The sequence below is a fragment of the Pistacia vera genome, unplaced genomic scaffold (assembly GCF_008641045.1).
Source record: "Pistacia vera cultivar Batoury unplaced genomic scaffold, PisVer_v2 Contig1004, whole genome shotgun sequence".
NCBI lineage: Eukaryota > Viridiplantae > Streptophyta > Magnoliopsida > Sapindales > Anacardiaceae > Pistacia > Pistacia vera.
In genome coordinates this window covers 325,980-337,504 of record NW_022195033.1, presented here as the reverse complement: position 1 = coordinate 337,504, position 11,525 = coordinate 325,980, and the positions used below count along the sequence as shown (strand labels likewise).

General features: G+C 34.5%; 2 protein-coding genes across 2 annotated transcripts; both read right to left on the bottom strand.

Moving 5' to 3' along the window:
- Positions 1 to 1,029: 1,029 nt before the first annotated feature.
- LOC116139876 (putative disease resistance protein At1g63350) lies at positions 1,030 to 4,027 on the bottom strand. The gene is made up of 2 exons (XM_031425544.1): positions 2,427 to 4,027; positions 1,030 to 1,138 (listed from the first exon to the last, which is right to left on the bottom strand). The coding sequence occupies exons 1-2, from the start codon at positions 4,025 to 4,027 to the stop codon at positions 1,030 to 1,032; spliced, it is 1,710 nt and encodes a 569-aa protein (XP_031281404.1).
- Positions 4,028 to 4,116: 89 nt separating this feature from the next.
- LOC116139785 (probable disease resistance protein At5g43730) lies at positions 4,117 to 5,112 on the bottom strand. Its single transcript, XM_031425468.1, has one exon. The coding sequence runs from the start codon at positions 5,110 to 5,112 to the stop codon at positions 4,117 to 4,119; it is 996 nt and encodes a 331-aa protein (XP_031281328.1).
- Between the last annotated feature and the right edge of the window lie 6,413 nt (positions 5,113 to 11,525).

The following is an 11,525-nucleotide window of genomic DNA, read 5'->3' as shown; positions in this document are numbered from 1 at the left end:
CGCTTTGTGTCCATATTTCGCTGTAAATCAAACCTCGAAAGCACTGGAAGGATGTCTGAATATTAGCTACTCAATTTGTGAATGATTTAGCTAGGTGAGAATCGAGAAATGGAAGGTGTCTGATTAATAGTAAACCATGAGGACATGGCGGCAGTGGAAAAACCAAATTCTTTGATTTCTTTACATTCCAGTACAAGAATCAAATCACCCCCAATACCACAACAAAACAGGTGACGATTGCCTTGAAAATATTTCCTTTCTCATCGTTTGGATTGCACTACCAAGACAACATATCAAATGCCATAATATTCAACTCTGCTATTAATTTATATATCAACTTCAAATCAATTTGATAGTGAAATCTCTCATATTTTGATAAAGTTTGAATTTAATTTTTGGGGTCATTTGAACTTTTCCACTTACCATTTTACTAGGAAAATTCTTTGCAAGCACTCAACTTCAAAGCTTTAAAATTTCTGAGCTCGCTTCCTGAGTGATTTCACTCATGGACGCACGAGTTCATTCAAACACGCATGAGTTTCTAAATTTTTTTTATTTTTTTTCCCGAAGAATCAGTTTTCATAATTGATTTCAACTTGTTTCAAGTCAACTACATTTCTATTTCTAAAAAACAAACAATTTGTTATAACCACACGCACACAAGAATCAACCAAACAAAGATCACAATCAAGAATCACAACCAACACGCACAAGAACAACCAGAATTTTACCGTGGTTCACTTGCTCTATTTTGAGCAAGCTACGTCCACGTTGAGCTCGGGAAACACACAAGCCCGCTGCACTAAATCACTGTCAAGATTACAGATTACACACAGTACCATAAAACCCTTAAATTCCTTCTTCAACCCATAACTGACCCTAGAGATTATACCCTTTCAATCCCTACTGACTGTATAAGGTAGGTTTAATTGTAAACTAGATAATGATTAGCATCTTTATCCAATGGAATCTCCAATCTTCTTCTGCTTCACTTCCATAAGTTGCATCTCAGCCTTAATTTCTGCCACTTCAGTCTACAAATTGTTTTGCCTCGTTTGAGCTATATGTAAGGTCATTGATATATTTAAGTGCCGCTTCTGAAACCATCCGTGCCACTCTAAGTTTCTCTGTGTCAGCTCTGCGAAAGATTGCTACGTCAATTGCCAGATTCATCAAAGCTGAATGTCAGGTAGTTCGATGTACAACAAATTTTCAAGTGTAATTACGAGTTTTCATTAATCAAAACAGGTCAGCCATCCATTTAAACGGAAAAAAAATAACTGTAAGTCGAATTTATGATATGAGTAACAATTTAGAAAGTTTCAAGGAATGTAATTGTCTTAAGCGATCCACTTTTTTAAAAACTAATAGAATATGTAATGATTTGACAACATGAAAAAGGTCACACTGCAGGCTGCAGCATCATTGGTGGGGGGAGGTTATTTGATGGTTCATTTCGAGTCCCTTCCTCGTGTATGTTTTCAAAAAATTTGTTTCCGGCTAAATACTGCTAAATATCATTTCAACCCTTTTTGTTTTCTACTTCTACTATAGGCCATCTAAATCCCAGTCCCTCTTAGTTTTAATATCTTTCAATTTTACCCTTATAAAATTGACTTTTTTCATTAAATTACCAATTAACCACTCAATTTATCGTTTAGATTAATAAAAAATTAAGTCTTATAATACCTATATTTTTAAATACATAATTTTTTTATTAGTACATAATTTCATAATTGTCAAGAGCCTAAGTGTCAATGAAGCAAGTTTTTCTAGTAGAGTGTTCAGAAATTCATCAATAAAGTTTAATTCTGTAATTTGATAGCATTTTACTATTTGGGTAAGAGAGGAAATCAGAGAAGAAAAGTAGAAAGCTATAAATGTCTCTCCCCTCACCCCCTCTCCATATTTAATTAAAAATAATGCCATAGCTCTACCCTAAATCATGATCAACAAAAGGTAGTTACATTTAATGTCAACTCAACATATCTTATCACCAATGAACGGTTCATAACGTGTGTAAAAAATTTTAGTGATAGTATTAGTCCTTTCCAAGTACAAGTTGATTCCCCAGTATTAAGTAAAATTTAAGCGGACAAAAGTTAGTAAACAGGGGTCTTTGTTAAAAATAAACGTTTTTCTGCCAGTAAATTTTCTAGATATATAATTTTGGGTTAAACATTTTTATGTTTGTAACTACTAATATCAAATATTGAAGTATCAGTCTCCTTTATCTAGACTACAAATATATGATGTAATCCTACTTTTTGAGCAGCGATGAAAATTTTTAGATTTAACTTGCGTATTCCACTTTGGTCTTTCTAATGAGTAAATTTGAAATTGTTTGCATGAAAATGAACTTAAGTACTGCAACAAAATAAAATTAATAGATCTAGATTGGATTCGAAAGTACGAAGGATACGTACCTTTCCTCAAACTTTGTTGCTTCATATGTATAACTTGGCGCATCTGAATTCCACCAACCAGCTGCTTTGAAGTGTGGAAAATTGTCGGAACAAAATTGTGCTGCTAATCCTGAGACGGGTGCTGTCTGATGCATAGAGGGATAAGAAACTTTTGAACTCGAATTCTCCCATTCCAGCTTATCCCACCACTCTTTATCTCCCAGTATCGAAATTCTGCTGTTATTCTCGTTGAAAACGTCAAGTGGGAGTTTTGTTAGACTTGGGCAATTGTCTACATGTATCGTCTCCAGGGTAGGGAAGTGCATGACACGGCATATGCTCTTTAGAAGTGGTAGATCACGAAAATTCAATTGCTTTAGATTTTTAAACATGTTGGGGGCTTCTGATGAAGAGCTGAATTCATTGGCAATTATTTCTACCAATAAGGGACATTTTTCAGCAAAAACAAATCTAAGCCGTGTAGCATATCTGAGGCATGTCAAATCTTTTATCAAACAATTATTGATATAGAGGTCATGAAGGATGTTGAAACAGCCTGTACTTAGAACCGAAGAGGATGCGTTGGGCGAATGCAATTCCTCGCCCTGCTCGCACTTGATTACTAACCGTTTAACACAACCTCGTAACTTGGGGGATGATTTAAATAGAAATACAGCATCGACTGTAAACAAGGTGACACTAATTTCTTGTAAATCTTCCAAGCACTCCAACTCTCGTAACAAGGTTGTATTCCAAAAGGAATGAAAATACAGCTCCCTATTTCTAGTTGGTACTCTGCTGAACACATGTAGCGATGAAAGAATTGATATCACTCCTTCTGGAATAGCTTTGAGTTTCCTTGTACCATCTAACAGTAGAAACCTCAATTTTGTCAAACTGCTAGCCATAATTGGCAACTCCTCTATATCCGTATCCGACAAATTAAGATACTGCAAATTTATCATTTCAAGCATGGCAGGCAACGTAGTTAAGTACCAATTCTTTGACAAGTCCAAAACTTTCATGGCATGCATAGATTGAAAGAATGGACTAGGAAATGTCTCAACTGAAGTCTGTCTAACCACAAAAGTTAGCAGACGCGGACAAAATGGTGTTTCACTGAAAAGTTTAACACTTCTACCCCACAGTGATATTCTTACTGCCTCCTTCCATGTAGCAATGCCATGTTTTTTAATGGATTCTTGATTTTCAAAAACAAAAATCTTGTTCTCCTTTACCAAAGCTAACCACAGAGCCATATCACGAAGCACATCGTGCATCTTAACATAATCATCAGAATCTCCAACCATCTCCAACAGACACGCATGTTTCAAACTTCTAATAATAAACTCTCCTGCGTCTCTTGTATCATCTAAACCATAATTACGTAAAATTCCCTCCGCAATCCAGAGGTCAATTAGTTCATCTTTTCTAATCATATGATCCTCTGGAAACAAGGAACAATAAAGAAAACAATTTTTGTGTTTATCATCCCTCAAGCTATCATAACTAAACCTCAAAACTTGAAAGACACTACTTTCCATATCTGCAAACTCAGATGGATGACTCTGCAATGTGTTGATAGCATACCGCCATTCCTCTGGTGTTCTCCTATTGGACATGGCCCTCTCAATAGTGGTCAAAGCAAGCGGCAAACCTTTGCACTCTTTAGCAACAGTTTCAGAAAACTCTCTAATTTGATGATGCGAGTTCAAACATCCTCCGTCACACATTGTCGAAACAATTCAAAGGATTTTTCAAATGACAAACACTTCACTTCGAATTTCTTGACAGCAGCGTCCATGCTATGGCACACATGCTCTGAACGGGTTGTGAATACAATTTTTGACCCATTTTGATGGCATGAAACGTCAGGAACTCCCATGTCTGGCAGATCTATTCGCTCCCACAGATCGTCTAGCAATAGCACAAACTTTTTTCTACTTAAGCTTCTGCAGATTTCGGTAGCTCTACTATGCTCGTCTGTCTTTTTGTCCCATGTTTCATATGGAATCTGTAATTTATGCCGTATAACTTCTTGAATTCCATCCAAGTTCACTTCTTTAGACACCGTAACCCAAATCACCACATCAAATTCTCGTCTTTCATTGATGAATTTATTGTTAAGTTTCTTTAAAAGGGTGGTCTTGCCAACACCCCCTATCCCGTATATGCCGATCACACTCACTTTATGGTCGTCAAGACATCTCCAAACTTCATTCAGTATTGAGTCCATGCCCACAGTCTTCTTCACAGATATCTCATCCACTGGAGGCGAAGGTAGTTTTTCAGAAATATCATCCGAAGATTTGAATTCCTTCCCTTTGTTTATTAAATCATTCACAGCTTTAGTCCCCTTAATTACTTCTTTACCAAGCTTGTAGCTAGAGTAGCAATTCCTGGGACAGCAACTTCCCAAACATTTCTTTTGGATCTCTTGCTCTCCCTTCAGCAAAATATTCTGCACTTCCTGTAATTTGAGTTGTACCCTTTCCAGCCAGCCTTCAACTTGGTTGGTATGCTTACGATATTGCTGCTCTGCATGCTCGACCCTGCTCCTGACATCTTTGCTGATGTCCTCGAGTTCATCCCTTGTCTGTCTTAATGAAGTCAAGTTCTCTTGGAGATGACGGATGATATCAATGCGCTTGGAAGTGCCATTCCACAGTGTTGGGAGAATGCCCATGATTGGATCCAAGACATCCATGATCACCAAAGCAAAGAGTTTAGAACAATTAGTGAAACCCAATAGATGTTAAGCAACCGCAAACAACATCAAGTTGGCCAAAATGACCAAACTTTGGGAGTTTTGAGGTAGAAGAGGCGTAGGAAAAAGAAGAGACTTGTGTTTGGAGATTATACAAGGATTTGAGCTATAAAAATAGTTTGTTCTGGTTCATGCACTCTTCTCCTAGAGCGCCAATCGGCAACCAGTCGGGCAGAGAGCTTTAGAGTTTAGAATTTGAACAATATAATTTGTCTTCATTCTTTATTTCTACCCAAACTAAGACTTAACCATTTTTGTTTTTCAACAGAAATGTCGGTAAAAATTTCGTAGCATAATTAAAATTTAAGGTAGGCCTCCCTCTTCAAAATATATAGCATCAGTAATCAACTCTCATTCTCTTCAAAATATATAGTAAGAGTTTTTTCTTAGAAACTGCCGATAAAGTAGAGTTCTCTCTACGCACCGAAAGAGAGCCAGGAGGCTGCTTTTGGGCCTACATATTGACTAAAGTTGTACTCAAAGCTGTTGGCAGCCTGACATTCTGCCTTTTATTTTACTTTTTGATTAATATATAAAAAAAGAGGAGAATAACGTTTTGAATTTGTATGTAAAGTTAAATAACTAGCTTACCATCGATATGTTAAAGTTAACAGCTTGAAACTAATGGTGGGACAGCGGCGTTAGTTTCCAAAATTCGGTGGAGAAAAATAATCAAATCTGAGGGATGAAAACCACCCCTGAAATAGAGCTTTGAAAAAAGATGACAGCTCAAGTCTAAAAGGAAGGGAAACAAAAATGATAGCATCAAATTTCAGTGATGGCTGCTAATTGTGCGTATATGACTCACCATTAGAAATTTTATAATAGAAATCTTTTTCATGATATTAATCTTTCAAGATCACGCATCTATTTTATTGGATATTAAATATAAACTTATTATTATTATTGAAAGAACTTTCAAGGATGAAATAGATACATTTAGATATAAAATTTAAAAATTATTCCACATAATTCATTTATAAAACCTATGTACTTATTTTGATATTAACGACACTAGGTGAGTTTATCTTTTTTATTAAGTTTTTACTAATTCAAATTTTGAACGATTTTTTAATGTGAACGATCGATTACCTATGGGCTATGGCCTTCTGCAATGTCGATAGTGTTTAAATGGTGTTGAAAATTGCAACTGGATCTTGGTATTTAATGCCTCCATAGAGATTACTGATTAGAGACCTCCATTAATTTTATTTCTAACACATATGCTTAAATAAGTCACACAAACAAGTGATGAAGAAAATCCTTTTCACAAACTCAATCAATGAGGTGTCCAAAGTAGAATAATAGAATTAATTAATCTGACTTTAAGTCAATGCATATATAACAAAATTTAATGGACAATAGAGCACGTGTCACATAAGAGTAATACTACAGTTATTAAAGAATACGCACTAAATTTATGTATCAAATAACGTGGTATAATCCTGACTATTTATCATTTTCCATCACATAATTAAACAATTTATTTATAGCAATTAGTTGTTAGTGGTATTCCATTCACATCAACTTTGTTTACTCCTTTGCCCTATTAATTAATTAATTAATCCCACCATATGTGCCATTGTCACACATCGTTTTACTTTTTATCCGCATAAGTGACCATACAAAGTCTTAGGAAAGTGTGAGAATAAATTATTGATAAATTTACTGTAGTCACGAGGATCAAACAGGCTTTAATGCAGGCCTAGTCAATTACCTTAAAAAAAAAAAAAACGTAGTTCACGAGGATTACTGATACTTAATGTGTTCGATAGGATGACAGCTACAAGTATGTTATCTTAATATAAACTGTAATGTGTTCGATAGGATGACTCTCACAAGCAGAATACAAGGAGATGATCCGAGCAGAAAAGAGCAGAAGTTCAGGTCGAACTAACTAAACTTTAATGAACATGAACATCACAACTCATTCATTAGTTAATTACTGTATGTGTAGACAACAAGAATTAGGTAGAACTAACTAAACTTTAATGAATTAAACTATAATACCTGGCTCATATCTCATGATTTCATGGTCATCTCAAGGGCAACAACTGTACCTCATAGCCTTGCCTTCGCGAACCAAGGCGCTTGACTTGGAGATTTTCGCGGACCAAGGGCATTGCACATGATATGCCTTGAAAACAATGCACTCAGTAAATAAAGAAATAGAATGTAGATATGAAGTCCTCGTGTTTGGTGGATCCATTTATATTTTCAAATAGCATTAGATGCCGAGCAGGTGATTGATCTACCAAAACGGCTTTTTAATTTTATTCTGACAATATGAAAGCTCTAATTTTGTTGATGTTAAGTTGGTTAGATTAGCTTACTATGATACCATCCCATTTATCATTTGTATTTGATACATTATATCAATCTACATTAATAGATCTAAAAGCTAATTATGTAATAGCACGATATAACTATATTAAAAGTCTATTTCATCACTTTGAGAAATATTGATTAAGTCCATGGAATTGTGAATGGTCGTCGTTTGATGTACTTTTTTGGGTTTGAGCAAATCTTCAAGGTCAAGGTCCAGCATTTATTGGATCTTGCAAACCGTTATTATATCAAATTATTAGTAGCTTCTTTATTGCTACAATTATTTGAGCAATTGCCAAGTAACCTCAACCTTCACGGCTGCCATATTTTAGCCAACATCTCTCACTTACAAATAATGCATAATATTATCTCATCTCTTTTCTCAAATCTATTCACATAAATAAGATCATTCATACAAGTCAATGGTTTGTTTGAACACCTCCATGTGGGAGCTCAATACTAGAACCTCAAGATAAAGTCAAAGAAAAAGACTATTGTCATCTAATCACATCAGTTCGAGTATCTTTTAAGAATGATACTTAAACTTTCCCTATTTAAAAAAAATGAGTAATGTTATATTTACATTATTTTTTTACACCATTTTGTAAACATCATAATGTAATATATGTCATAATCACATAAATTTTATTATAATATTAAAAATTTAAAATAATTAAAAATTTATATAATTATGACATATATCATATCATGATATAATAAAAATTGTGTAAAAGAATGATGCAAATGTAATATTACTCTTAACGAGATACACACACCACGTTTTTTTTTTTAAGGTAATTGATTAGGCCTGCATTAAAGCCTGTTTAATCCTCATGACTACAGTAAATTCATCAATAATTTATTCTCACACTTTCCTAAGACTTTGTTTATATACCACTATACATAAATAAAAAAGTCATGTATTATTAAGTTTGTCTTGTTGTGTCCAAAGTCCAAAGTTATTATAATTATGTCCAGTTTGTCTCTTGTATTAATAGCTTGTATTATTTGAGTGCTTATACAAGAAGCTTCCCTTCTTAGAAAAAAAAGAAAACGACTTACACGTACCCAAGATTTATCGTAACGATAAGTTGGTATTTAAAAAATTTTAAAATAATAAATAGGTACTTTCCGTCATGTTTTGTTAGGGATTTCTATTTATTACTATTTATTAATAGTGAAAAGACTAAAATGCCCTTAAAAGTTTGAATTTTAGTTTTTTATAAATTTAAAAATTTCTAAAAAACCCCCTAAGTTTACAAATTTAACTAAATACCCCAATATATAAAAATTTTGTAAAATAACAAAAACACCAATCCTAAACAGTAAACATGACAACAAAATAATGAAAGGGGTTGTAGACAATGCAATCTAAAGTGAAATGAATAAATCTCCAATGGTAGAAAATATCAGATTAAAAACAACCAGTTCTCAGTTCAAGATCCACCTAAACATACATTGGACAAGAACTAACCGTAACATAAATCTATCTCGTTATTATGGAATTATTGACCCTAGGAAACAACAAGCTCTGTTACCTGAATTTTCCTTTAATAGTCACTACTGAAATAAGCTCTTCAATGAGATCCTAACCCTTGAACAACCTAAAATAAGCTCTCTAAGTTTAATCAATGGAAGCCTTAAGAATTAGGAAAATAGACAATCCAAGCAACAATCACGCAAGATTGGATTATTTAACTTAGGTTATGTTATTCAAGGTGACAGACTGAAAACTTGTCCATAATCATCTATCATCATGTGTTACTCACTGAATAGAAATAGGACAATTACGTATCACAATTCCTAATTCTAACAGATAAAATTTCGATTAAACAATTTAGCAGGCCATTACTAAATCACCCAAACAAAATTCATAAACAATTAAAATAGAAAAACATAAAAATTCCAATAAGCACAAGATTAAAAACAATGTTACTGAAGTTAAGTTACACCAATGACATGAATTCAAGCTTCAAAATCCCCTTGAACTGAAGAAGAAAGATCAGCCGCACATATTGACATAGAATTTCTAAAGGTGGAACAAATGGGCCGGGTTAGGCGGGTCAACCCTAACCCGGCCCGTAATGAAGAGGGTTGAAACCGGCCCGCGGGTTGAGCCCTACCCGCCAGCAACCCCCGGGCGGGCCGGGTTGCAAAATGGCAACCTGGTGGCCTGCGGGTTGCTATTTTGTCTTCTCTGCAGGAGGCCCGCCAACCTGGCGGGTTGCATGCGGGTTGGCCCGTCGGGTTGGCCGAAAAATAAATTAAAAAAAAAGTAAAATTAATTTATTTTTTTAAATTACCCTTTTACCCTTGAAATATAACTGTTTTATAGCTGTTGGAGGGGTCTTTTTCGTCATTTTCTTTCCCCATTTTTTTTCTATAAATTGGCCCTAAACTCTCATATTTTTCTCACAACTCAAATTCTCTCATTCTCTCATATTCTCTAATCTTTATTCTCTCAATTATTCATTTATTCTCTTAATATTTTTGTTATCAATTTGCTCTTATTTTAATTTTTATTAGTTTTTGCAATTTTCAATTCATATTTCCAATTTTCCAAATTCCAANCACAAAAACACAAACCCAAACTCTCTCTCAAACCCAAGGCCACTCTCTAATCTCTCAAGGTGGTGTTAAAGTGTGGAGGTTTCATCCTTTTGAAGCTAATCTTCATCAATCCAAAGCAAAGGAGTAGGTATAATCTCTTTTCCAAGCTTTGTTTTTAAAACCGTTTTCTTGAATCTATTTTTATGCTTTCTTCTCCATTTCCACCACTCTTCATGCATGCATGCTGTTCTTTCATCTACTTGAACAAATATAGCTATCAATTCAGAGAATCAATCAATAGAACTAGGAACAAATAAACAGAATCAGCAAAAACACAAGACACAACAATTATAGTGGTTCGGCTTTGCAGCCTACATCCACTTTCCAAGGCTCACAGTAGGGTATCTCATTAATAACCAAAGTGTATAGAATCATGAACAAATCAGAGAAGAAAACTTTACAAAAGAGAAAGAACACACCCAATTCGAAAACCCTTGGTTTTCTCCAATATTAGACCTTGCCTTTCTTCTTCATCAATTGATGTTAAATACACATGCACCCTTCCTTGATCAGCCTCCACCTGCCTTTGATTTCTCCATAATCGTAAGATGAATAGCAATCTGGAAGATTCTTTTGGGGTCATGAACTGTTGAGGTAAAGAGAGAGAAAAGAGAAAAGAGAAAACTAAGCACGAGAAGTGTGATAGCCAAAACACAATATGCATATGGGTTTATCCAAAATGACATCGCACTACTTGTTTGACTCCTAACACCAAAGCTGACTTCCACCGTGGCAAATAAGAAGCCACATCATCACACATATAGTTTTGATAATGACATATGCCTATTTTATTTAAGGCAATAAAGTTGACCAAATAATAAATTATTAAATTTTGTTCTATAAAGTCTGATTGTCACTCATTATAAAATGAACAATTCATGTGATGCATGGAAGGGAGTGGTCTTGTAATAAGACATATATTGCTATGATTCATGACTTGTACTTTTATCATGGATGTGATGAGCCCATTAAGAGTGAATTAAAGTTTTATGTATGACCATACATCAAAGTCAATTTACTCTTTTATATCACGTGACAAATAATAGGCCAAGTGGGAGAATATAAGTGGCCCATTAACTGCCACTTAGTTATAGGTAATTACACCAACTTCTTGAGGGGAGTGGATATCATTTGAGGTAACCACCTCAATAACTACTTAGTAACCATTGGGGTTCTAGGTGGTGATTATAAATTTAGAGGTTGATTTCCCCAATTGATAGTCCGAGAAAAAAAACCAGAAATCATAAAGTGAGTTGAGTCTATTGAGCTTTTTAGAGTGAATCACATAAACACTAATGGTAGGAATTACACTAGGTCCGAACTAAGGTATATGTTGGAGTCCCATACCGACTAGGCACGCTCAAGCCTACTAGGTTATTAGAATAAACCACTGCTTTCCTCTCATTTTCCATAAT

Bases quoted from the DNA above. Each gene is read 5' to 3' on its own strand.
- LOC116139876 (XM_031425544.1), bottom strand. From the start codon at position 4,027: ATGTCCAATAGGAGAACACCAGAGGAATGGCGGTATGCTATCAACACA. The intron at 1,139-2,426 runs GTACGTATCCTT...AATCTTTCGCAG, and splicing joins GCAACAAAGTTTGAGGAAAG to AGCTGACACAGAGAAACTTA.
- LOC116139785 (XM_031425468.1), bottom strand. From the start codon at position 5,112: ATGGATGTCTTGGATCCAATCATGGGCATTCTCCCAACACTGTGGAAT.